At 45.7% G+C, this 25925-nt stretch overlaps 2 protein-coding genes across 7 annotated transcripts in view; one reads left to right on the top strand and one right to left on the bottom strand.

Moving 5' to 3' along the window:
- Positions 1-2034, top strand: part of WDR76 (WD repeat domain 76) — a 47533-nt gene extending 45499 nt beyond the window's left edge. The window contains exon 13 of the mRNA XM_008059606.2: positions 479-2034. Within this exon, the coding sequence (XP_008057797.1) occupies positions 479-734 (256 nt within the window). The 3' untranslated portion in view covers positions 735-2034. The remainder of the gene's footprint in view (positions 1-478) is intronic.
- A 2575-nt stretch (positions 2035-4609) lies between these two features.
- Positions 4610-25925, bottom strand: part of FRMD5 (FERM domain containing 5) — a 46194-nt gene continuing 24878 nt past the window's right edge. The window contains exons 7-15 of one of the 6 annotated variants that reach the window (XM_021713142.1): positions 23217-23305; positions 20015-20078; positions 19431-19522; positions 16430-16504; positions 15818-15886; positions 14790-14896; positions 7964-8307; positions 7029-7080; positions 4610-6690 (exon numbers count right to left, since the gene is read on the bottom strand). In XM_021713142.1, coding sequence (XP_021568817.1) covers positions 6677-6690; positions 7029-7080; positions 7964-8307; positions 14790-14896; positions 15818-15886; positions 16430-16504; positions 19431-19522; positions 20015-20078; positions 23217-23305 — 906 coding nt within the window. In that variant the 3' untranslated portion in view covers positions 4610-6676. Of the gene's footprint in view, positions 8308-14789; positions 14897-15817; positions 15887-16429; positions 16505-19430; positions 19523-20014; positions 20079-23216; positions 23306-25925 lie in introns of all 6 variants that reach the window. The other 5 variants (XM_008059602.2, XM_021713144.1, XM_021713143.1 and 2 more) reach the window with 5 other exon arrangements.

The following is a 25925-nucleotide window of genomic DNA, read 5'->3' as shown; positions in this document are numbered from 1 at the left end:
TGAGAGGTCACTCAGTATTATAGACTCTAGTTCCATCCAGGTTGCTGCGAAATCCATGATTTTGTTCTTTTTTATGGCTGCATAGTATTCCATCATGTATGTATATGTACCACATTTTTTTAATCCAGTCCTCTTTTGATGGGCAGCATGGTTGTTTCCAGGTAGTCCATACTTTAATAAGAAACGATTATTAGTGGCATTAAAGTATAGAGACTAAAAGGGCAGTAATTTTCTTTTTGCTTCTGAGAGCTATAAAGAACTCCATATGTTTTACTTTTGGAAATTCACAAATGAGGAAGACGTCATTTCTGTTCAGGGAGGATAAGATAAGGTTGGTGGTAGCTCAGTAACTTAATGAGAAGAAACTTGGCAGAGAAAACTGGCATTTAGGAGCAAGGTCATCTTTACCTTCTGCCCCATGCTACCTTGAGTTATTTAACACTTACTTCTTTAAAAAATATGTTGTTTTTTCCACCAGGCACAACACCATCACTGGGCGATGGCTGACCAGGTTCCAAGCTGTGTGGGACTCTAAACAAGAAGATTGTGTTATAGTTGGCAGCATGGCCCAACCACGACGGGTGGAAATTTTCCATGAGACAGGAAAGAGGGTACATTCTTTTCTTGATGGAGAACACCTTGTCTCTGTGTGTTCCATCAATGCTATGCACCCGACTCGGTATATTTTGGCTGGAGGTAATTCTAGTGGGAGGATACATGTTTTTATGAATTAAAAAAGCTGCGAGGTTTTTGGTTTAGGAACATCAGTTTGTTAGATTGATCACCGTCTAAGGGTCCTAGTAATTCACATGGCTTAGTGTATTTACTTGGTAATGTGTTATATTTAGCAAATGTAAAATTGCTTTATTAGTAAGGACTATGAGCAGAATGTACTTTTAATAAGAGAGAAGTCTTGGAAGTTGTTTCTGTAGGATGGGGAGGAAATTTGATGAGAGGCTGAGGAGTCTTTAGCACTTTTAACAGGCAGTATGTTGAGAAATTCTAACGTTATAAGTTATAAAGCTTTGAATGGCCAGTATTAAACGTTTTTGTGATCTCATGATGTGGTTTTGATTTTATAGTGATACATTGATTTGTGGTTTATTTTATAGTTTGGAGTGAATATTTATTTCTAGATGCACACACTGGAAAGGGTCCTTGAAAGGTCATCTAACTCAGTGATTTCAAAACTTAATTTTTTAAACTGAGAATCTTTTTTTGCTTCCGCCTTTAAGTTAAGTCTTACCCGAAACCCTAAGATAATTGCTGAGAAGCTTTGTGTGCATGCTTTCCTTTCCCCGTCCTCGCAGAGCCAGGAATCCCAGGGCTCCTAGGTACAGGATTTGGAACTATCCTAATCCCTATACTGTATTCCAGTGTAAGACTGCCCTCAGACCAATATTCTCCAGACTATGGGTGTGTAGCCCCTCTTCACATGAAATCAGTTAAATGGCAACTACTAGTGTTTAAGACAACAAAAAGGAAGAAAGTAGTAAAGAACAGAAAATATAGTTTGAATAAGTGTTGTTTTGTAATAGTTACATATGCATATATATTTGAAGTTATGTATGTTTACATGCATTCTGATGTAAAATGTGTTTTTTAATTACTGTGGTACTGTGGGTCATAGTCAAAGTGAAAACTACTTTTTAGAATGTCCTAGATACCCTTATCTATTCCTGTCTTTAAATTCTCCAGAGAAAATACAGAAGCCTGTTAAGTGAATACCTTCATTTCTACTCATATTTTGGAGAAATATTATGAAATACTCACCACTTTTGGTATCTCTTTATACAAATGTTTTCTTTTCAGAAGTTATTGTAATTTTAATGTTTCTTTTGTTAAGAGAGGGAGCCACTAAATTAGTGACTAATATTACTGGTCTTCCTATCCAACTTTCTTCATTGTTATTCATTGCTAAACTACTACTGAAAGATTTGCAAATAGCTTTGGCAACATGTTTGAATTCTAAGAAGAAATATTATCTTCTGGTACTGGTAATTATATATGACAAATAAAGTGATGTATAATTTCCTTGAAGAACAACTTTTTTCTAAATAATTTCCTTCTCTAACTAAAATCTGAGTGCTTTGAGGTTTAGTTTATTAATAGGTTGTGGGTATTTATAAGGAATAGTTCTCTATATTGTAGGTGATATGAGTAGGGGAATTGATAAGTGACATGGAGATGCTCACTTATGAAAGGGAAAATAAAGCTAAGTGAAGTTGAGTTTTATTTCAATTGTTCAGGAAATATCGTAAAGGAAGACTTGGGCTCCCTTTCTCTTTTCTACACCAGTTAATTTCACAGGTTCTAGAGTGGTTAGTTCTATGGGAATTGTTCTTTTTAAGATGCTGAAAACTACACTCAATCAAATTAGTACCATCATTTGAGCTTTGAATACTTGATGGTAATTGCCTGACCTCTCCAATAAAAGTTAGAAAATCCTTGATGTTTCTCACTTTTGTGGTTTATTTTGCCATTATAGCTTCATAAATTGCTATTTATATCCAATTTTGCTGAATAGATTTATATCTTGAGGCAATGTGGGAAGGAAGAAGAATGAGTAGGGACTTGTTTCTTGGTGATAAGCTTTATAATAGAGTAATTGTTTAACTCTAGAAAGCACATAAAGGAAAACTGTCTCTCTTGGGACATTCTTACACTGTAATCTGTAGTCAAAGGTACTTCTCCCAGAGACTGCTTACAGCTGTGTGGCTTCTGTAATTATGTTTATTATGATTGCTCCCTTCAGGATAAACCTTTTCTGTAAGTTTGGCCTTTATGATATAAGCATAGAAGCTCTGAATTCCACTTGAGTTATTTTTTATGAGATGCCCAGTCTTTCATTATGTGACTTGAGGAAAGGAGCAGACAGTTCTTATTTTGGATGGACAGAGACTTGGTCAGATTAGGAAAGACCACAAATGATTAGGAATTAATACAATCTGAGTTGCTTAAGTCCTGTCTTAGTATTCTACCCTTTGAGTTTCCTTTTCCCAGAGAAGATTTTGCAAAGGGAATCCTCCAGGAAAGCAGGGAGCCTTAGAGCTGTGGATACAAAGATTTAAATCCTTTCAGCCAGCGTACAGTACATGGAATAGGATGGGAGGGAAGACACACATGCCTTCCGTATCAAACCAAGAAGAAGAAACATGTGCTTTCTAACTTCAGATTCCAAAAATTTAGATGTCCTGTTGGTTAGGCTGTCCTTTCTGATAAGCCAGATTCTGGCTCATCTGGCTGTAAATATTTGGGTTTTCAAATGAAAAGGTGGAATTTTGTGAGGAAGATAACATTTAGTACAATTTCACAGAACTGAGGAGTAAAACATTTTATACATTTTTCCAAAATGGAAACTATAACAAGAGGAAATGCATTAAAAGTATGCTTTGCAGCCAGGCTCAGTGACTCAGCCTGTAATCCCAGCACTTTGGGAGGCTGAGGTGAGTGGATTGCCTGAGCCCACGGGTTCATGACCCGCCTGGGCAACTTGGTGAGACCTCATCTCTACATAAAATCAAAAATTAGCCCGGTGTGGTAGCACGCGCCTGTAGTTCCAGCTACTTGGAAGGCTGAGGCGGAAGGATCGCCAGAGTCCAGCAGGTTGAGGCTGCGGTGGCCAGGAGCCTGGGCAACAGAGTGAGACTCCAACTCAAAAAAAACAAAAACAAAAACAAAAAACAAAAAAAAATAAAAGTGTGCTTTGCCTGTTTAACCCTACGCCATCAGCAGCCTGTGTCTGTAGAGTAAGCCAGTTCATGAGCTAAAACCAAAATATGTTCGGAGGCTAAGGAACTTGATTGCGCTGAGGAACCCAAGGCAGAGGGGTATGGGGGCAGATGGGTAAAGCTCGCATAGGCATTTCTCCATTAGGTATCCATGGAAGGGAAGCTGCTGTGAGTTGGTAGAGTCACAGGAAGCCACACAAGTCTAGTGGTCCTTTTTTTTGAGTAGGAGTCTCACTCTGTTGCCCAGGTTCAAGTGCAGTAGCACATTCACGTCCACTGCACCCTCGACCTGCTGGGCTCAGCCAATCCTTCCGCCTCAGCCTTCCCAGTAGCTGGAACTACAGGCACACACCACCATACCCGGCTAATATTTTGACTTTTTGTAGAGATGAGGTCTCACCATGTTGCCCAGGCTGGTCTCGAGCTCCTGGACTTAGGCAATCCTCTTGCCTTGCTTCCCAAAGTGCTGGGATTACAGGCGTAAGCCACTGTGCCCAGCTATATTGGTTCTTATGTTCTTTGGATCACTTCAAGCGAAGATTTTTGTTATTAAAGCAAACAAAAAAACTCTACTTGGGATAGGACACTGGATATCATTTTATAGCTCGTGGGAACCTTTGAAATTTGGAGGTGAATGACATAACCCGATTGATGTTTAGGAAGATGATCTTGCAGCAGAATAAAGTTTATTTATTTGTGGGGTGAGGGATAAGGATAATAGATGGATATAAGCAAAATGATTGTTTTATATGATCTCAGTCGTGAACAGCGGTCAACTGTATAAATCACTGGTATTCTTTTAACTATGTATCAGTAACTTTAAGGGGGGAAAAGTGAGACAGAGTATAAGTTAAAAAAAGAAAGAGCCCACTCTTCTGTGATATTTAAATATTTATTTTAAATTTAAAAATAATTTTCATGGCACCAATGATTTTATGCTAACTACATACTGCATATGTAGAAAAAAGTACATTGCTTTGAAGGAAAATGTAACTTAGAATTTTTTTGGCACACGAAAGGTTAACAACTATATATATATTTTAATGAAACTAAGAAATTCACATTTGCAGGTAGTTTACCCTCTACTGCTTAAAGATGCAGTACACTATTCTTTGTAAGAGTTTTATTTCCTCTGATAGATGAAGCTATGAAACCATTGCATTTTCTACAGTGATAAAACTAATTTTGAGAGAACATGAGAGACATAGTAGAACATAGTATAACAGGTTAAAAACTTGAACAATTTTTAATGGTGGGGAAATACCAAAAGAAGGCTAGTCACCAATAAAGGTTTGCTATTGAAACACTATTTGAAAAACAAATTGAAAGAAACTTTTCTATCCATGATTTCTGGGATGAGCCCTGGGAAAAAACAAATAACCCGAAAGTTTCTGTTCAGAGAGCAAAATTCAGCTGTTGGAAATGGTATAGACTACTGTATGTTAGAACTCTAGACACAAGTAACATACCAGGAAATGGAATACTGAATCTGTCTCTAACGTGAGTATGAAAGGTCAGAATCAAGGCTATCTAACTCACTGCATAGAAACACCATATTCTACAGACTGAGGTAGGAGCACTACACTAAAAGGTAATCTGCTATGTTGCATAAGACAGTAGATATCCAGGCTATTAACACCAGTCCCCTGTCTCCTGACAGCCTTTTCATCTCTGGGTCTACTTTTCACTTTAGTCCTGTGCTAAATAAAGCCTTTGCTATGTAGATGAAAAGTGGCAGTGGCTTGGTTTTAAGTAATCCCTAATCTTTGCTCGAATCTTCCTCAGTTTATCTTGTCTCTTGGTAAAGAGATGTTTGTAATTCTGCCTAAATTGTTGCTGGTATGGAAATGGTCAGAGAGGCCCTCTTCCATTCTTAGATTCCAGCTGTATTTTAGCATCCCAGTATTTGATCTTGCTCATCTTGGCATCAGACATCTCTTTGCTGGTTGGTTATTCGAGCACCCTTTAAACAAGCAGCCCCTGTGCCTCCACTAGGAAATGGTCCCAGATCTTTGACATGTGAGGAATCAGAGCAGAGCTGGCCTTCTCCTGCTAACATACTGGTAAGGTTCAGTTTTATTATCTAGATCAGGGTTGGCATATAATGGCCTGTGGGCCAAACTCACCTTACTGTCTGTTTTTTAAAGTTTTACTGGAATACAGCCATGCTTCTCCATTTACATATTACTTATGACTGTTTTTGTGCCATGACAGCAGAGTTGAGTAGTTGTGATGCAGTATGGCCTGCAAAACCAAAATATTTACTGTCTAGCACTTTACAGAAGTTGTCTGCCGACATCTGGTCTAGATGAAAGGGCATTTTTAAAAAAATTATGCAATTCCCCCTCCCCCCGAAAAGCCCCAATTATTCCACCACTGTTATATTCTAAACATGGATATATTTCTACCATCTCAGAGGACAAAATAGGGGAGATCAAATCTACAAGCAGCTCATTCCGCTCTGCACTTGGGGCTGTCCAGCATCATAGGGTGTCAGCAGCTGTTCTATTGTGTGTGGGTCCCAGGAATACGTCGATTGGCCATCCTTAAATAAGCCCTCAGGCGCTGGATGACTTAGAAATCTCTCCCTGAGATGAAAACAAGATCTCGTGTTTAAGAGTTGAAGAGCTTGGGCCTAGGACCCCACACTCACCCTTCTTGTGCCTGTGTTTCTGCGGGAATCCAGGGCCTCCCTCAGCAAGGATGGCAAGTGCTTTCCTAAAACTTATTTTCCTGATGCAGAGGATGACCCTAGGGGGCAGCATTTCTACATCTAAGTGTTGGTCTCGGCCACGTTCACTCGTCATTTGTAGGCATCTCTTAGAAATCCTATTTAAAGAGATTCATTTCCTGGTCCCTTCTAAGGCTGCTTGTTGACCTTGGAATTCTATTTTCTGCAGCTTTTCATTCTCAGGGTCAGTTTCTTTCTTGCATTGTTTAGTTCATCAGGCTCTATTTTCTTAATCCATGAAGTAAAAACAAAATATGAATTGATAAGAAAATAACATTTTGTTGTTAAAATATAAATTGAAATCGTCTTTTGGGGAAGTTGTGTACAAAATAAGCACTGCTCTCTGAATCTCAGCACTCTCTCAGGTAACTTAGCTCTGGTTTCTGTTAACTCCACTTTGTCCAACATTTCTGACAGTACTATCTCTGGCACCACTGAATTCATTTAACGCTCCTGGAGCACTACAAAATCTTGAGGTTCTTCAGAAAAAAATCATGGAAGTCTAAGTTCATTATACAAAACTATAGTGACGCCCACTAGGCTCTAGTCTAAGGGGACAGACTTACCCCACCCCTGCTGCTGCTGCTGCTGTAGCGGTGATCCCTTCAGAAGCCCACTCTGCTCACATTTGAAAAAACAAAAGGAAAAGAAAATCCAACTCAGACCATCATAAGAAGCAACTTTCCATTTAATCATTCTACATGGATGTTTACTTTTTTAAAAGTTCTGTCTGGCAGGAAAACTTAAACAGTCCCATTGTCCAGACCCCTGGCCTGCCCTGCTGAGGCTGCAGTGATGAGGCTACTGGAACCCAGTAGCACTAGTAGGAAAGCTCCTGCAGAATACAGAGGACAGCAGCTCTTTAGTCTTCAACTAGTGTCCCATCTAATAGGTGACACTACTGTGGTCATCAGTAATAGTAAAATAAATTATTTTTATTTGATACTTTCAAAATAATACACGTCTATGAAAAATCAAAATTCAAAACCAAAAGTTATCCTGAAAATTGGAAAGATGAGAAACAGAGTCGCTGAGACTTTCTTGAAAGAATTTCTGAAGAAAATGAGTTTTCCCAGTTTGTTTAGACAGGGCATGAGCCTAGCCCTTTCTTCTTCTGGGAAACAACCCTCCTAGGCTGCAGTGGACTTTGAGTCATGAGAGGAGGACTTGGTATATGTGCCGATGGTTCCGCGATGGGTCCCATTGCTGGGAATGGGTAGCCGGGCTCCTGGGTCCACCTGGCTAGTTAGGGAGGAGTCATGCCTTCTCAGGTGTCAATGAGCAGGCTCACCACTGAGCGGATTTTGCAGGCAAACCATCGCCTGAGGGGACAAAAGTATTGATAGTGGAATTGTTCAAACTCGGGGGTCTGGCGGATATCGCGGAAAAAGGCAATGTCAAGGTCAGACTCGGTAAGGATGATCAGGAGTAGGAGCAAAACAAACAGGAGTCCCATGGTCACAAGGAGCAAACGGAGGACACTTAAAACAAACTTATTCACCTGTTCCTCCTCTGGCCCGCCGTGCCCCTGGCACAGGGCCCTCAGCTCTCCCCCAAGGGCCTCCACCTCTGCAGCAGTTGGGGTGCTGGCCTCGGACTCCTTCTCCTCCTCGATGCTGCAGGTGGCTCCATTGATCTGCCGGGAAAGCAGCATCAGCTCCAGGCTGTGCTCGGCCACAGGGGTGGGCAGCACGCTGTCTGAAGGGCTGTAGGCCTCGTCTGCAATCACAGCTACTCGCTCGTTGCTGTCTGCCCGGCCGCTTCTCACGTGAGGCAGGAAGGTGTCCCCATGGGAAGAGGAACGCACTGGAGTGGAATGGGCACTGTCCCGTAGGGACTCTAGGCCTGGAAAGGCAAAAGGAACATGACTAAGCAGGCTTTCTTTGTCCCAGTGCACCCTTTGCTATCCAGTAGCACTCATTCTGCTTTACTGAGTGCTGCTCTGCACCCCCACAAGATCAGCCACAGTGGCCGCTGCACTCTATTTTAATATGTGAAGAATAGGACAACAAGAGCAGCAGAAATTGGAGTGGCCATTTTGGAAGCTTTTTGTTTTATTGCTTTGCTTATGGTTTTGGTCTAATCTGTTAGAGTCTGCCTTTCCTGCCTTTGGTGTCCTTGGCCTGGTTTTAGTCCCAGTTTGTTTTGTTTTATTTTTTTGAGTCAGGGTCTCACTCTGTCACCCAGGCTGGAGTACAGTGGCACAATCACTGCTCACAGCAGCCAACTGCGTGGGCTCAGGCGATCCTTCTATCTCAGCCTCCCAAGAAGCTGGAACTACAGGTGTGCAACACCACACCTGGCTAATTTTTTACTTTTTTTTTTTTTGTCAAGATGAAGTCTTGTGGCTGGGCTCGGTGGCTCAGCCTGTAATCCCACCACTTTGGGAGGGCAAGGTGAGTGGATTGCCTGAGCCCGTGGGTTCGAGACCAGCCCAGGCAACTGGGTGAGAACTTGTCTCTACAATAAAAAAACAAAAAATTAGCTGGGAATGGTAGCACGCACCTATAGTTCCAGCCATTTAGAAGGCTGAGGCAGAAGGATCATTGGACCCCCGCAGATTGCCGCTGGGGTGGCCATGAACGTGCGCCAGTGCACTCCAGCCTGGGCGATGGAGTGAGACTCCAACTCAAAAAAAAAAAAAGATGAGGTCTCGCTATGTTGCCCAGGCTAGTCTCAGACTCCTGGGCTCAAGCAATCCTCCTGCCTTGAAAAGTATTGGGATTATAGGCATAAGCCACTATGCCCAGCCCTCAAAGAAAGAGAATCTGAATTGCAGTCTACCTCTGACGTAGAGCTGGGACCATGGTTCAGGTCTTAAATTTGCCTGTTGGGCTGAGGGGTTTGAGAGGCAGAAATGGGGAGAAGGGGCATATATTTTGTTTGATTGGGCTTCATCAAATACTCATTGTTGAATACTGAGTTTCCACATAACAACCCAGCACACAGCATCTTGAGCTCATGAGGCCAACTTTTAGATTTCTGTGTTACTGTTGGTCTTTTCAACACCCCACTCCCCCAGTCTAGCTGTCCTGACCTTGTGGTATGGTGGAGTGGAGAGACTCTGTGCTCTTCCTAAGTGCTTCTTGAGGGAGCAGAGGAGTCCCTCTCTTTTCACCTGAGGAGCTGGGTCTGGAATAGGCTGAAAGCTCCCTTATCTTTAGACACTCCGGAGTGCAAAGCACTCTCCAAAAAGATCTTGTTGGGTCAGGATCTCTTACATTTTTCTTACAATTGTTAGTAGAAAGGGACTTCTGGTCCCTAAAACTACTTATTATCTCTTTTCTTTCCTCAGATGGGACATTTCTATCTTTCCAAGGCTCTCACAGGGCTTAAGCTCTGGCGGAGAAATGCAGGAGCTGGTTACACCCTAAACCAAGTAGCAGTCATCAGGCCACAGACTTTAGGTTCATCATGTGGCCTACAGCATAGGCCTCTCAAGGAAACAGCTTCTTGTTTCAGGTTCAGTCTACATTTTTCTGTTCCTGGCCACCTTGGTGGTGCCAGTATGGCCATCCCTGCCCTTGTGGCCTATGACAAGAAAAGCCAGTTCCCTTCTGTCACTCTGTGAAATAGACCCTGATGGTCCCAGACTGAACTAGATTCCCAGCTCAGCAGCCCTAAAGAGGGCTGATTAGGAAGTTTTTGGTTCAAGGCTTGCTCTAGAAGCCCAACGGTCTCTTTTTAAAAAGTGTCAATAACCGTTCGGAAGTAGTGTTTCATATCTTCCTTGACTCTCCTGTGACTTGGCCATATGCACCCAGGCAGCCCACTTGACCAGCCTTGTGGTGCCTGTCTCAGCATAGGCAGTTAAAGATTCTCCAGAGGAACGAACCCTGGAATCTGGGTTATGAATAAGTGGGACAGGGCGTGGGGGGCAGGGACGATGACAGGGCACCCGCTAACTTCTTATATTTCCCATCACATCACCATTGGTACATTTGCCACAGCTTTCAACTTTTGCTTTCAGAAGCTCCTCATAGTCCTAGCTGTATTTTATCCTTGTGCTAACATGTTTTAAACTTTTTTGTTTTGTTTTGTTTTGTTTTTTTGGGGGGTTGGAGTCTCACTCTGTCGCCCAGACTGGAGTGCAGTGGCCACTCCTGGCCACCGCAGCCTCGACCTGCTGGGCTCCGGTGATCCTTCCACCTCAGCCTTCCAATACCTGGAACTACAGGTGCGTGCTACCACACCCAGCTAATTTTTTGATTTATTGTAGAGATGAGGTCTCGCCAAGTTGCCCAAGTGGGTCTCGAACCCGCGGGCTCAGGTAATCCACTCACCTCGGCCTCCCAAAGCACGGGATTACAGGCTGAGCCACAGAACCCGGCCTGTTTTAAACTTTTTAAGGCACTCTCATTTAGTCTTTCAACAACTACATGAAGTAGTGAGGATGAGAGATTATAGAACTTGCCTGAAGTCATGTGGTCCATTGTTAATGGCAAAGCCAAGGATGGAATCCAAGCCTCTTTCTAGTTCATGGTGCTAATGATCATATACATAGTAAATCCTCACTTAACATCCTTGATAGGTTCTTGGAAACTGACTATAAGCAAAACAATGTACGGCAAGCAGCTCCTTGAATAATGTTGTTTTCTTCTGCCATTTCATTATGATGTTGGTCGGGAAAATAAAATGGTTACATGATGTCATTTAAAATTGCAGTTTCCAGCGGGGCGCAGTGGCTCACACCTATAATCCCAGCACTTTGGGAGGCCAAGGTGAGAGGATTGCCTGAGTTCATGGGTTTGAGACCAGCCCGGGCAACTTGGCGAGCCCTCATCTCTACAATAAATCAAAAAATTGGCTGGGTGTGGTGATGCATGCCTGTAGTTCCAGCTTCTTGGAAGATTGAGGTAGAAGGATCACCTGAGCCTGGCAGGTCGAGGCTGCAGTGACTGTGAGTGTGCCACTGCACTCCAGCCTGGGCAACAGAGTGAGACTCCAACTCAAAATAAATAAATAAATAAAATAAAATTGCAGTTTCCAAGAACCTACCGATGACATTAAATGAAGACTTACTGAACTGTACCTGGATTCTGGGGAATGGAACCATGGGCCAGGATGGGCTAAGTCAACAGCCTGCACCTGCCTTATATTTAAGTCTGATTTGCCCAGGAACTGTTGTGAAATAATATGAAATTAAGAGCCCCTGTCCCTTTTTTCTAGAGCTCTTGATGTTGCTTTAAACTCTTTCTATTAACCAGTATTCCTCTCTGGTGCCCCATCTGCACACGTAGCGTGAGAAACATGTACCTTGGAGTGTTATGGGCCACTTGATAAAGCAGAAACCTTAAGGCCCTGGTTGCAACTTGCTGCTGGCTTGGCTTCTTTCCCAAGCACCCCTCTGCCCCGCTTTGTCTGGAAAGGGCACCTGACACCCTTTCAAAGGCCTGCCCCTTTCCAAGGACAGCTCTGACAGCCAGATCTTCCAAAGTATGACCAGCTTAGCTGCCAGCAGCCACTTCAGTGCAAGCTTGGCTTGGCCTGCAATTAAGCCTTCAGCTTGCTAGGGAAGGAGAGAGGCAGGCATTGTGACACCAAAGAGAATGAGTTAGAAGGTCACCAGAAGCCACATCATATTGGGAGCTGTTGGTTCTCTCAGTAAACATGATAATGGATAAGCGTGCTTTTCTAGTAGAATGCCTCACAAATACAACTGCTCAGTAAAGGTCAGCTGGTCTCCTCCATCAACAGAGGTCCTCACCTGGAAGGTTATCATTCTTTGTCAGGTTAGTTTTGTACAAGAAATTCTGTTTTCACTACTGTAGAAACCACCGCCTGCCCTGCCCCTTTGTCAAACACATTATTCTGGGGTGGATGGGGTGGGTGCTGCAGGAGGGATCTGGGCTAAGTGGCACAGCAAAACAAGAGGGTCTTTTTTACCTTCGAGGTGCTCCAGCCGATTGCCTTGCCCAAGGGTGGCTCCCCGTGGGCTGGGGACCACAGCAGTCAGGACCCTACCCTGGAGCCGGGGCCCCATCCTCAGGATGCGCACACTTAGGGGCCGAAAGCAGTGATTAGTCAACCGGAGCTGGACGCGGACTCTGGTGTGAATCTTAATGATACTCTTCCCCATGGTGGCCCAGGAAGGCAGATACTTCTTCAGTGGAAACCAGCTGATCTTTTCAGAGGAACCAGCCAGGCAGGGGAGATATAGACAGGGAAAGGACGGAAAGCCAACTAGGAACAAAGGATTTTCGCTGATTCCATACCATGACAGCTCTTAGCAGTGCCTCCTTGCTGGAGAGAGAAGGTCGGCTCCCTGAGCCTCAGATCAGGCTGAACTGCAAGGAAGGAGCAGCTCTGAGAGGCCAGTGTTATCAGCGGTCTGGATTCAGTCAGAAGCACTTAGAGCCATAAAAAGCAATGCTTCCCTAGCCTGCAGCTCTTTCTCTGAGGCCTGGATAAGGGCCCCGACCTCTCAGAGGGTGAGGGACAGAGAGGGCAGGGAACAATCCCAGAGGGTGGGAGGAGGCAAGACTGCGCAGAAAATACAGGATGTAAAGTTACCACTCCTGTGGGGCTTTATCCAGATCACATGGTACAGGCCTGCCCTGATGCCAAGGAACTTGCGAAGTCAACACTAACTTTGGGCTGGGTGGCTCTGAAGTGTGAGGAAGTGGTCTCTGTGGTACTAATTTACAGGTTGTATAGATAACAGGAAAGGCAATCTTTAAGGGAGCATGAACCAATTTCAAGTGTCCATAAATTCCTCGGGGGTTTTGATTGCTTGTGCCCTTCTAAGGTCCTCATCACTTCCCTCAGAGCCCCTGCCTACCTGGCTGGGGAGGACAATTTGGGTGAGCTGTGATTGGTAGGGCTTTTATTTTTTATTATTATTTTAAAATTTTTTTTCTTTATTTTAAAGATGTGGGGTACAATTCAGGGTTAGGTATTGGTAGGGCTTTTAAAGGCAAAAATCCTCTCTTGAAAGATGGTATACCTGGTGCTGGGTGCAGTGGCTTATTTCTGTAATCCCAGCACTTTGGGAGGTGGGGGCAAGAGGACTGCCTGAGCCCAGGGGTTCAAGACCAGCCTGGGAAACTTGGCAAGATCTCACCTCTATAATAAATCAAGAAAAATTAGCCAGGTGTGGTGATATATGCCCATAGATCCAGTTATTTGGAAGGCTCAGGCAGAAGGATCATCTGAGCCCAGCAGGTTGAGGCTGCAGTGACCATGAGCATGGCACTGCACTCCAGCCTGGGCGACAGAGTGGGATTCTGACTCAGGGAAAAAAATAAAATAAAAAAGAGATGGTGCACCTCAACTCTTGCCTCCTGGAAATTAATCCATGCTTCACTTCCACAGGCTTGGTAGCCTGTGTACTGATAAAGCCATTTAACTGCTAAAATCTTTTGTATTTTCCACATCAAAACCAGATGTCCATTTTTTTCTCCTCACCCTGACTCTGTGAGGTTTACTCCTGCCAGGTCAGTTCTTAGTTTCTTCTACTTGCATCCTCCATCTAATCGGTCTTGGGCTGGGGGCCATGACTGGGAACACAGGCTGTGCTTGACTGCTGGCAGCCTTGGGCAGAGGTGTGAGGAGCAGGCTGGCTTGGTGATTAGCACGTGGGAGCCTGCTGAGCCATAATCTGCCAAGTGTGAAATGCTGTGAGGCTGTGATTTCGAGGAAGTGCCCGGGGCCTATACTCCCCAGCATCCTCTCTCCATTGCACCCTCCCCTGGCATTTTGCAATCAAGGGTGAGTAGTTTGGATGAGGAACCTGCTGCTGCAATGGGAGAAGACAGCCTCTGGAGAGAGGCTGGAGGTAAAGCCAGAGGGACCTAAGGCGGCCTTAGAGTGTCTTAGGGAACACTTGTTTACTCTACCTCTGAGTACGGATTTTCTGAGTGGTAAGGAATGCAGGCAGCAACGGGACAGATTTTACAACTGAAGTAGAAGGTGGTGGCAGCTATTGGAATGCTTTGGAGCCAAGAGTTTTCATTTCTTGGTTAACTGTACCAGCCACTCTGATAATTTAAGATGAGTGGTCAGATCTAGCAGACAAGTTAAAGGCCTCTTGATGGAAAGGAATTTCAGAGCTGCTTAGAACATGATAGCTCCCACATACTCAAGTCACCCAAAGGGCCAACCCAGTCTACAACCTCACTTCCTGGACACCACTTCACCTTACTCCCAGCAGCTATTCCCATCCACTGGGTAAAACCTTCTACCTACCACCGGAGGCTGTTTTCTCTGAAGAAATTTGCTGCTGTCTCTAATGCATATTAGCCTCTTTTCAAGTTCCCTGAAGAAGAACTCAGCCAAGTCACAACTTATAGGAACCCAAGTGGTCATCTCCAGGAGCTCATGCTCACCTTCCATGATGGAGATGTGAACAGCTCTTCTGCGGGTCCTGGGTACGCTGCTCAGCCTTGGGCCATGGGTTATGGAAGGACAGCTCCGGCTGGGAACCATTCCTGCTCTGAAGTTAAAGAAAAAGAGAACCTTGTTAACTCAATGCACAGGGTTGAGTACTGGCTATTAGAATTTCCTGGCTGTATTAAGTTTTAGGCTTTAAAAAAAACTTTTTTTTAAATTTTTTTTTTTAGGAGTTTGAGAGACAATGTTCCAGAACTGGGCTCCTCTTTGTCTCTGGTCCTTGGATCCCAGTCAGAGATACTGCTTCAAACTCCTCCTCTCCTTATATCCTGGACCCACCGGAACCTTTCTTTAGTGCAGCAACAGTGCCACTGGTCTCAAGGGTGGGGGCCAGGACCATCAGGGAGTAGAATTCTAGGATGAGCCTAAAGATCTGTACTGTAAGCCTCCCTTGGCTTCCAACAGGGGCTGCTGACAGGGGGCTCCATGTGAAAGGGCAGGCAGTAATGCTCGCATTCCCAGAGGCAAAGGTTGGTTGGCAAATTCTAGTCTTCTTGGCCAGTCATATTCTTTCTGGGTCTTACCCGATTCTAGGATGAGGGCTTCTGGAAGTATATGATTTATGGATATACATGAAGCATCAATCCTGAAACCATTTTAGACCCAGTGTGGCAGGACTGTGGGGCTACCCCTGGCTTCCTGTAATGGACTGATTCCAGAATCAGCAGAATATTGCTGCTTGATACATCTATGGTCAATGTGAAGACTTGGGAGGGCAGAAGAGAACTGGCACCTGGGTCTGAAGTACTATTTGCAGTGGCCCTTCCTCTGTCCCTCGTTCTGGAGCCAAGGACTTCTCCCCATACCTTCTGAGGCAGGTTTCTTCACCCTCCTATACTATTCTCCTCCTGTCTCTTTAGTAGCCATTGTGATCAGGGGCTTCACAGTACTTAGACTGCTGGATCTCTTGAGATTCTGTGATCTGAGCTGGAACTGGGTTTGAGGGAAGCCCTTGGCACCCTACCTGTGTATTTCCGGTGGCTCCCGTTTGATCTTGGCACTTGACTCCATGACTTCCTTTGCAACTCGGCCACTGTAAGTACAATAAAAAACAAGCAGCAAGAAGTGAGACAATGTTCCAGAACTGGGCTGTTCTCCAAGATCTTGGGTGCTTTGGCTCACCCCTTCCCCAATGTTTTAATTACTGAGAAGGGCTTGCTTGTAGGGTAGAGTTCTAAAATGTCATAGCATGTAGCTGGTCTTAGAGAGCTCTCTCTATCTCTAGAGTCGTTGGGAATCTTCCATTCTCATTTAGGAATGATTCCTAACTGTTTAGCATGTTCCAGTAACATCATACATACACAAACACAGAACAACCTTTAGACAGGGAGACATGAAAAGAATCACGTATGGCTCTTATTTGCTGCTGTTGGAGAAAAAGGAGAAGATACACACCTGAAATTCCACACACTAACAACTGCAGGGAAGTGAAGGAATAGTGATTGGTTTAGAAGACAGAATTGGGTGGAAACCTCAGACTCTTCTGAGACTTCTCTAGGACCACTGAGTGACTGACTATTCTCCAGAAAAGGGTCTGAAAATAGATCCATAATGGTTACTTACTGTAACTATTTACCTGTATCGGAACCGGCTCCCTTTAAAGAATAAATTGCTGCTGGACACTGTACGGACTTGGCTTGACTTCTCCAGTCTGCAACAAGGCAAAGTCCAGTGTGACAGACGGCCTGAAACTGCCTCACACAGGCGAAGGCAGCAGGTCCCCAGCTCCTTCCAAAGGCTACCTGGGGAAACTATTCAGGAAAAAGCCCTTCATGGCCCACGCTTGCCTCTGACTCTCATTTAGGATCTGAGGTCTGTGCTCATGGCCAACTGCCCTCCGGCCTCAGTGTCCAGGACAGTCATGTGGAAACCTATTTTAATGTCAAGAGAGTGAAGGCTCCTCCAAAATGCTTCATGGAGTTCTCAGGGGAAATGAGATAATGGTAGAGAGGATTGTCTGGGGGAATAATAGCATGCTACCCATCTAATCTCAGCCAGGCCACTTAGCAATGTGACCTTGGGCAGATTTCTTTTCTGTTCTTAGCCTCAGTCTTTTTATTTATTAAATGATGGTGCTGGGTCTAAGGGAACTCAGGGGCCCCTTCTAGTCCTAGTATTTGATTTTGTGTCCAAGTCTGGGTAATTGTGGGTAAAGAAGGTAGGGGCTGCCTTTCCTATTCCATTTCCTTCTTGGAGAGTCCTAATTACATTATCATAGTACAGACTCGGAGAAGTCCTGCAATGAAGACATTAGCTTAACTTTAACACAAGTTTCATCATGTGTTTGAACTTGGTGCTTTCCTCTCTCCCCAGAATGCCCATTTAACATCTCTCTCTCGGTTACAGACAGCTGATGTGGAGCTCTGGAGGGCCATGGGAACAGTACAACTTCCTCCTGGGTGATCCTATTAGCTCTGTCATACTTAGAAAAGGAAGCTTGGGCAGAGCTGCCCAGAGAGAAGTCTAAGACCTGAGTCACCCGTAACTATAGGCACCCAGTGCCTATAGTAGGAATCCAGCCAGGAGCCCTCTTGGGTCTGAAACCTTTGCTAAGAGCAGATAGTGAGTAGGAGCTGCCCTACACTCCCTGAACAGTCCCTGGAGACACCATCCCCACCTGTCTTGGGGCTCGTTGAGGTCTGAGTATATTCGCTCTCCTGCCTGAGCATGTTCCCGAATCTAACTGGGCTCCTGTCAAGGCTCTAGGCCAAAGGCAGGATGAGGGACCTGCATGTGAGATGCTGAGAGCAAGGTCAAAGTGGCTACTGCCAAGACCTGGCATAATGAGATCCAATGCAGGCTAGCAGCTTCTAACACTTAGAACACCAAGGAGGCAATGGGAAACTGAAAAATGACCTCAGGCCCCAGTGTGGGTGCTAGCAGGACAGTGTGGGTGTGGAGATCTAGTGAACTCAGACATTGAGTTTGGCCACAGGTTCAGAAGCACTTGTCTGTTCCCATGACACAGATGGAAAAACAAAGACCCTAAGTGGTGCTGGAGGCATGAAAAGAGACAAGGAGATTGCTCCAGTTTGTATGAGATCCTCTGGCAGAGAGAAGGAGAATGCTTTTAAGCACACCATCCTCAGGCAGTGATAGCTCAGCATGGAGCAGGCTCTTGTCTGCTATGTCTTATTCCCTGCTGGGGAGACCCGTGGGACTTGTCCTTCCTGGGCTGCTCCTCCATCCCACAAGCAAGATTTGCATCTCAAGTTGCTTCTCCCTAGGTTCATGTAACTGTCAAACCTGGGCTCAGTCCTTACAGGTAAAGGAAAGCTGGTAGCAAAAGAAATGTTTTCCTGACCTTCCCTGGACAGCAGGGACTGAACAGGAGGTAAATCTGATAATTCAAAGTCTCTCTTGAGGGTCTTGTTTAGGAGCAAAAAGAAGCCCACTCAGGTGAGAATTCAGGCCGCCCATTCAGTGCATCCCTGATTCTGGAACAAACATAGTGAGTATGAAACAGTTCAGAAGGCCTGTCCAAGAAACAGCCTCTGGGGCTGTGGCCCTGGTACCTGGGAGAAGACCTGTTCTATAGGCTGGCATCCCATAGCCGCCAGCAGGCAGGGGACTCTGTTCCCTGGGGAGGAGAGTGGTGCTGTTCCACGCAGAGCAATTTTGACCTGATCTGACCGGAACTTTCAGGATACTGGAGGAGGAACCTGGCCTGTCAGGGGCATTTGGTGATAGCAGGGCTCACCCCATGTGGAATATACCACACACTCTGTTTTGCCTTGTCCTCATTAAGATGCATCTCATTAAAGGATAAATAATTACATTATATTTGTAAAACAAGACCAAAGGGTATTGTGAAGCATACTTTACTTGGTATCACCCCAGTTTTCCCATGGGCCATTGCTTTGTTCCCTAATGCTTTTAAAACCACTTTCTTAACCGAAGAAAACTGAGCACAAAAGCCTCACATACTTTACAAAATCCTTTGATAAGCAAAGTTCTTGCCTTTGGCCCAAGCTAGCTTCTCAGTAACAGTCAAGACTTTGCCTACCTCCAGCTACCCCAGACAAGGTTTGTGGGCACTTGGTCTGCCATTGGCAACACCTTTGGCAGTGATATACCAGGAGGGGCTGGCATCAGCCCCAGCTCTGCCCCAGACCACATGCCAGGAAGCAGACCCCAGGGTCTCCAGAGAGCTGGAGCCTGGGAGCCAGGGAGCCAGGGAAGCTGCTCTGGGTTGTGCCTGGTCCTGTGGGTTCCAGGCCTCTCAGGGCTCTGAGTGGCTCCCCAGGGACAGCTTGATTCATGCTAGGCACCCACTGACTTTTTCTGGCCTAAGCCTTACCTCCAAAATACTCAGAACTTCTCTACCACGGGGGTCTGTCTAAGGATAGCTCAAGGTAGACCCCTCGGGCAACTCAGCTGAACCACATTCTTAGACCTTGACTCTGTACCTCTGGAAGTACAGACAGAGACCCAGAAAGGGGTCTGAGTTTTACTAGGGAGCCCAGCCTTGTGGTCTCATGTCTCTTTCCTCAAAGTGTGCTTGCTCATCATTCCTCCAAAAGCTGCCTTTGTGACTTTAGCTCTGACAAGGATGGTCCCCATCATGTGCCGCTCACTTGTAGAAGGCTTGGTTCTCGATTCCACATTTCCAGAGGTGCTTGCAGGCTTCTGGAGTCGGAGCAAAGTATGTGAGGATAATTTTCTTTTCCTGCAAAAATGTCCACATAGAAATGGCTGAGTGTGGATGGAGGAGCAAAGGGTGCAGTAGCCCAGGACCCTGACCCCTGAGCTGTTGGAGGGCCTCTGCAACTGCAGGATCGACTGGGGCAGAACTTAGTTCAGTGCATCACCTCACACCCAGCAAGTCCAATCAGAGTAAGTCTCAGCTGGCACAAACTGAACCAGGAGAGCCCTTGGTGAGAAAGTGGCCCTAGCATCTGGGATTTCCATGGTAGAAAAAGAATCTTACTCAGTGTTTCCTGGAGGTAGGGATTTCTAGGGTGGAACCTCTGGGTGTCATTAGCATCCCTGTGCTCTAAGGCCTTACCACCCCCTCATTCCTCACCTCTAGGTCCAGGCCTTGATCTTGGCCTAGGAGGCGAGAGGCTTGGCTCTATCTGGACCCCTTGGGGTTGGCTCAGGTCATCTGGAACCACCCCATCACCCAGCCCTCTCTGAAGAGAAGGAAGCCAGCACTCACCTCTTTCTGACTTACGTATAAATAGAAAGTTTTCCCCTCAAATTTCAGCTTGGTCACCTCATTCCTAGAAGCACAAAGAGAGTGCCTGTCATCTCACTGTGGGCTGCTTGTTCACAACTAAGTCTTGTAGATGCACAGCCCACCCCAACTGGAAGGGGCTCCAGGCACAGACACAATTTTAGCCAAAATTAGAACTGAAACAAGACAACAGCGCAGTGGCCTTAGAGAACAATTGTTGAAACAGTTCAATCCACAGTTTTCTGGTCAATCACACTATAATAATAGGGTGATAGGATTTCGGGCTCATCAACAGTGGCTGTAAAAGGGAAACATTTGCATGGAGAGTGAGTCTAGGCAGAGTGTCTGGGGTCATTTCAGGATTTGGTTCATAACACAGGTACATTATCTGGATGGGACTGTCAAATGTAAGATGCCACAGGTAGCTGATGAGACCAAAGTTTAAGATACAGCAAATAATGAGAAACAATGCAACCAGGTTCTGAGGGAGCTGAGTCTTTCAGGTGACTGTGCCACTGGATGGAAAATGCAGTTTAATGCAGACATATGTCAAACAATCTCAGGGAGGGGGGCGGGGCAACATACCAAAGAGAGAGAACAGATTACATGGAACAGTCATGCAGCGTACTGACCAGGAAAGGGGCTTAGGGGTTATTGTAGAAAAATCCTTGAAGCCACCAGCCCAGTGAATGGCTGCAGTAAAAGAGGCAAACAAGATACTGGGGTACGTCACCCGTGGGACAGACACAAATCAGAAGAAGTGACATGGTTACTGTACATGGCACGGCCTAGACCTCACCTCCACATACTGCTCTCAGCCTTGGTTACATTTGCAAAATGGGAAATTACCAGGGTCTTGAATGAATGTCCCTAAGAGTCAGAAAACTCGGCCATAGCATCGGTCACTCCTTTCTTCCCTTCTGTCTGCCCCCAAAGAGCTGCCCTCTGGAGCCTCAAGGCTCTCTCCAGTCACTGGAAGCCTATTTTTCTACCCATCTGGGACCCTCCCCAAGGAGGTCGGATCATGCACATCTGCTTCCACTTGGCAGCTTCTTCTTTGTAATTTTTAGGGAGATTTCCTCAATGTCCTAGGAAGTAGTAGAAAGGTAGTGAGAACCATGTACCCGATTTACTGCTGGATAAAATTTAGGGGACAGAGGAAAATCACTTGTACTCTGTGGTCCCAGAAGTCATGGCTAGGTCAAGATGAGATTTCACAACTTTTGACTACCAGTTCTGAGCCAATACAAGTAACATGGTATTTCTTTCTTGTTTCATTCCCTCTTGATCTCCCTCTCAGTCAATCATCATTCTCTCATGCACCACACAGAATACAAGAAATATCAATTAGTTAATATATAGACAGGCACACAGATCATCTAGGGTTCAACAAGCAAGACAGGAAAATAAGGAGTTTTATTTTGAAAGTGACATCAGGTTTACATCTGTCATTACAGAGCTGAGACATGGTGAAGAGACTTCCAGAAGAAGTGGTACATGAGAGAACCATAGAAATAAAGGGAACTGGGAACATCATGGCTTCTGAGGGGGTAGGGATAATTTAGGGACTGCCAGTATCTGTAACAGGTGCGACCTACTTTTTTCTAGCTAAACATGCCCTCTAACAGGGACCTCATGAGACAGCTATTCTGGTCAGAATGTGACCCAGGATCTGGGCCCTCTAAGCGACACCAAATAGCCCAGATGAATCCAGGCAGCAAATGTTCCACACGAAGAAGGCTGTGCCCTGATCCTGCTCATTGTTTTTCATTTTTCTGTTTTTCTTTCTTTTCTGAAAAGTATTTAATTGGACAGGAGATCCCAAACTCTCACATCTTCACCCAGAGAGAAGTGAAATGGGCCAACCTGAGGAAGTCTAGGAAACAGGTGTGTTTGGTATATACTGATAATCCCAGGGCAGCAGGCTGCCTTGTGATGTGGCTGTTGTCTTGAGGAATGAGACCTGCTCTGCCTGTCAAAAGAATACTTGTACCAGCACTCTGGTCAGTCATCATATTGCCATCCATCGCAAGAGCAATATGGATTGGAAAGGTGGTGTCCGTTCACAAGCTCAGTGGGGGAGCCAGAGAGGCCATAGGATACTAGAGGCCCTGCAGCGCTCCCTGAAGAAAGCTTACTAGGAAGCAACTCTGTACTCAGATCCCTTATTAACTGTTCTGGAGAAGGCAAAGGAACCAAGATGGGGAGCAGGCTTCCCTCAACTGAGCTCTTCTGGACCAAGGGAAGCCACTTATCTAAGGCCATAGGAGGAATGGCCAGCTTAGACTTGGCAGTCTGAGACCCAAGAAGGTACAGAAATCACAGAGGGTTAGCAGAATATGCAAGATGTTCTGACGAGGCTTATAAATGTTTGTATAGACCGATTAGCAAGAGTCTCCAGGATAGTCAAATGTCAATCAACAAACCAGAGCCTGTGCCCAGAGTCATGCAGCAGAACAGACCCCAAACAAAATGAAGATGGAGCAGGAGAGGAAACAGCTCAGAGTAGCTCCACCTGAGGCAGTAGCTCTTGTCTGTTAGAAGTGGAAGTGGAGAGAGGAGGGAGGGAAGGAAGGAAGGAAGGAAGGAATGACTAGGGATGTGACTCCTGAAGGCTGACGACACTTAAGCCCTAAGGAGAGATAGGAGTGAAACAGCAGCATCTGAGCTCCTGCAGACAAAATGCCCACAGTGGGAGTCGGCCTGAGGAGGGTGTTTAGCCAGAGTAACATGGCAACCTGCATCTGCTCCAGGGGCCAATGTCTATGAGCCCCTCCTCTGTTAGCAGAATGGATAAGGACATTGCACAGTCCACAGAGATGCTCCAGAATGCTCAACAGGGCTGGCTATGGCCCTCAGGGATGCTGGCTCCAAGGACTCAGTTCTCATGGGAACTTTACTTCCTTAACATTGGCTCCAGCTGCCATCCTGTCACCCTTCCCAGAAACCAAACCTCTATACCCTGTCTTTCTCAGGAAAGGCTGTTGGCTCTCAGGGACACCCCTTTGGAAGAATAGGCTCCCTAGGAAGAGACCATCCCTTCATCAGTTACCATTATCAATGCAGGGCTTTGGAGAGGGCTCCAAACCAGAACTGCCCAATCACAGACAAAGGACATGGGAACCACAGTCCCTCCCCAGCTGGTGAGATATAAAGAGCCTGTTTTGGAAATAAAGACACTCACCATTTAATGAAGTGGACCCTTTTGTTTCCTTGAAGAACAACAAACCCAAAAGGAGTGAAGGCCAGAAATGCAGCATTTCCTGACACGTCCTGCAACACAGAAAGACTTCTTACTAGGGTGATGCAGGCACAGAGGTGAAAAGGTGAAAAACATATTTGTTCAGAGGTCGAGGTGAATATGCGGTAGCAAGTCAGAGGAAGAGCAGGTTATTTGGAATCACAAGACCACAGTTTGAGTCCCAGACTTATCATTTGCTATTAGCATGACTACATGCAAGTTACGGTTCTCAGTGCCCTCATCTGTGAGTTGTAGATTATAATGATACCAACCTTAGAAGGTTGTTGTGAATGTACAAAGTAAATGGCAAAACCTCATGCATTGCTGATGGGATTGTAAAGTGGTACAGTCTCTTTAGAAAAGAGTTTGGAAGTTCTTCAAATTGTTAAACAGTTACCATATGACCTGGCAATTCTGCTCCTAGGTATGTACCTGAGAGAGTTAAAAATACATGTCTACACAGAAGCTAGTACATGTTATGTTAACAGTAGCACTATTTGTACTAGCTAAGCACCCTCAGTGGGTGCTAGCTCCAAGGACTCAGTTCTCATGGGAACTTTACTTCCCTAACATTGGTTCCAGTCCCTGGAAATCTAAACCTCTATACTCTGTCTCTCTCAGGAGAGACTGTTGGCTCTCAGGGACAAACACCCCTTTGGAAGAATAGGCTCCTTAGGAAGAGACCATCCCTTTATCAGTTACCATTATCAACACAAGGCTTTGGAGTGGAAATAATCCAATCTACTATCCAGTAGAAAATGTCCATCAACTGAAAAGTGAATAAGCATGTGGTATATTATGGTACAGTGGAATAATATTCAGCAGTAAAGAGGAATGAAGTACGGATGGATGCTACAACATGGATGAACCTTGAAAACACTATGGCAAGTGAAAGAAGCCAGTCACAAAAGAGTATATGTTGTAATCTTTCAATTCTAGGAATATACCAAAAACCACTGAATCACACATTTTAAAAAGGTGAGTTTTAAGATATGTGAAGTATATCACAAAAAGCTGTTATTAAAGGGGCGGGGGGAGGAAGGTCATTATCATTACCATGATGGTCCTATGACACTAGGCCCCTCAGGAAAGTTTAGCTGAAGAAAAGCTAAGAAGCAACTGGCCAAGTAGTACAGTTGCCAGCTGTCTGGAGGTCACTGTAACCATCAGTGTGTAAACACCAAACTTGGGGCTTGTTGTGCAAAGTAGGGAGAAGGTACAGCAGAGTTTGGAAGTTCTGACTGCAGAGGCAGTCAGTCCCGGTTCCCTCTGAGCTCCCAGAGGACTAGGCTGGCAGAAGGACTGTGCTCTCAGAAGGGCTCTCAGAGGGGCTTCCTCTGTGATGCATGTCAGGTGGGAATCAGCTGTTAGGCTGCAAGAAGGATGATGGATAGTGTATAAGTGTGTGGATGTGGCCAGCAAATCATGCCATGATGCTGGTCAAACATGCCTGCAGGAGAGTCTTCTGGGCCATAGCTCAGTGGTGTTGTGGAGTCAGGGCCAAACACCCAGCGCGAGGTGTGTGAGTGGGGGCTGGACCGTGGGGCCAGATCACCCTGAGGCTTGGCTCTCCTGGTCTCTCTGCCTTCAGGGCTTGCCTCCCTGATTTCCAGCCTGATTGGTCCTAAGGACAGAGGAGCCTCTGAATGGTCACTTAAGCCTGACCTGAAAGACAAATGTAGTTTTGCCTTGAAACTGCCTCTCAGAGTCAGGGTTGCAAGTGTGAGCATCTGAGTCCTGGGAATAAACTAAGTATGCTTGGGAAACATTTCCAGTTAATGTATTGCTATTATTGTCCTTTCCTTGGGGTCCATCATGATCCAGACACTTGGCTGCAAGCACAATATTATTCAAGCTGTGGGCACAACAAAAAGCTGTTTAAAAATAACTGGAATGTAGACTCTGCTAAGCCACAGGGCTGGATTTCCTCCTGCCTGTCATCAGTGTTTGGTGGTGGATATTCATATCTGAGCGCCAGGGACTGCCCATACCCACTGTTCCTGCCAGGAGGCACCAGGGCTAACTTGTCAGACTTGGCAGAGGAATGGGTCAGGGCAGGGTGGCCTCTGTGGGGAGAACAGCTGGGAGAGGTGGGGGAGGGAGACGGTCTGCCTCAGATGGAAGGTGGGCACTGAAGGCCTTCCGCTCACAGTGTAGGCAGCGTCAGCTCAGAAAGACAGACTGGAGGATGGACACTTTACTTTGTGCGGGTGTCGAACAGACCTGCTGGAAATGTTTATCAGATGAAGGTGTAAGACAACGAGGTGGGCCAGAGGGGCCAGTTTGGCTGCAGCGGGGGAAGTACATATGTGCGCAAAAGGAGATGGGAAAGGCGGAGTTGGGGCAGAGGTGGGGAAGGTATTTTATAGTGCTGAGCTAGAGGAAAGGCCTAGAAATAAGAACAGCTAGAGGGAAACAGGGCTGGGCCTGTAGGAAGGTTGTGAGTAGCTTGAAACAACAGGGAGAGAAGAGTAGAGGGACAGGCAGCGGAGGGAGGGAGAGAGTAGGCAGACCAGGCAGGGAAGGCCCTGTTTTGCTTCTTCCACCCTGACTTACACAGGCAGCGACAGGCAGAAAAGGACCCCGCTCCCAGATCAACAGTGCCATGGGCCCCGGATCAAACTGCTCAGGTCCAGGCCTGGCTCTGCCACT

The sequence above is a fragment of the Carlito syrichta genome, unplaced genomic scaffold (assembly GCF_000164805.1).
Source record: "Carlito syrichta isolate Samal-C Ts95f unplaced genomic scaffold, Tarsius_syrichta-2.0.1 Scaffold304305, whole genome shotgun sequence".
NCBI classification, from domain to species: domain Eukaryota; kingdom Metazoa; phylum Chordata; class Mammalia; order Primates; family Tarsiidae; genus Carlito; species Carlito syrichta.
The sequence above is the reverse complement of the archived record's forward strand: the minus strand, read 5'-3'. Positions and strand labels throughout refer to the sequence as shown.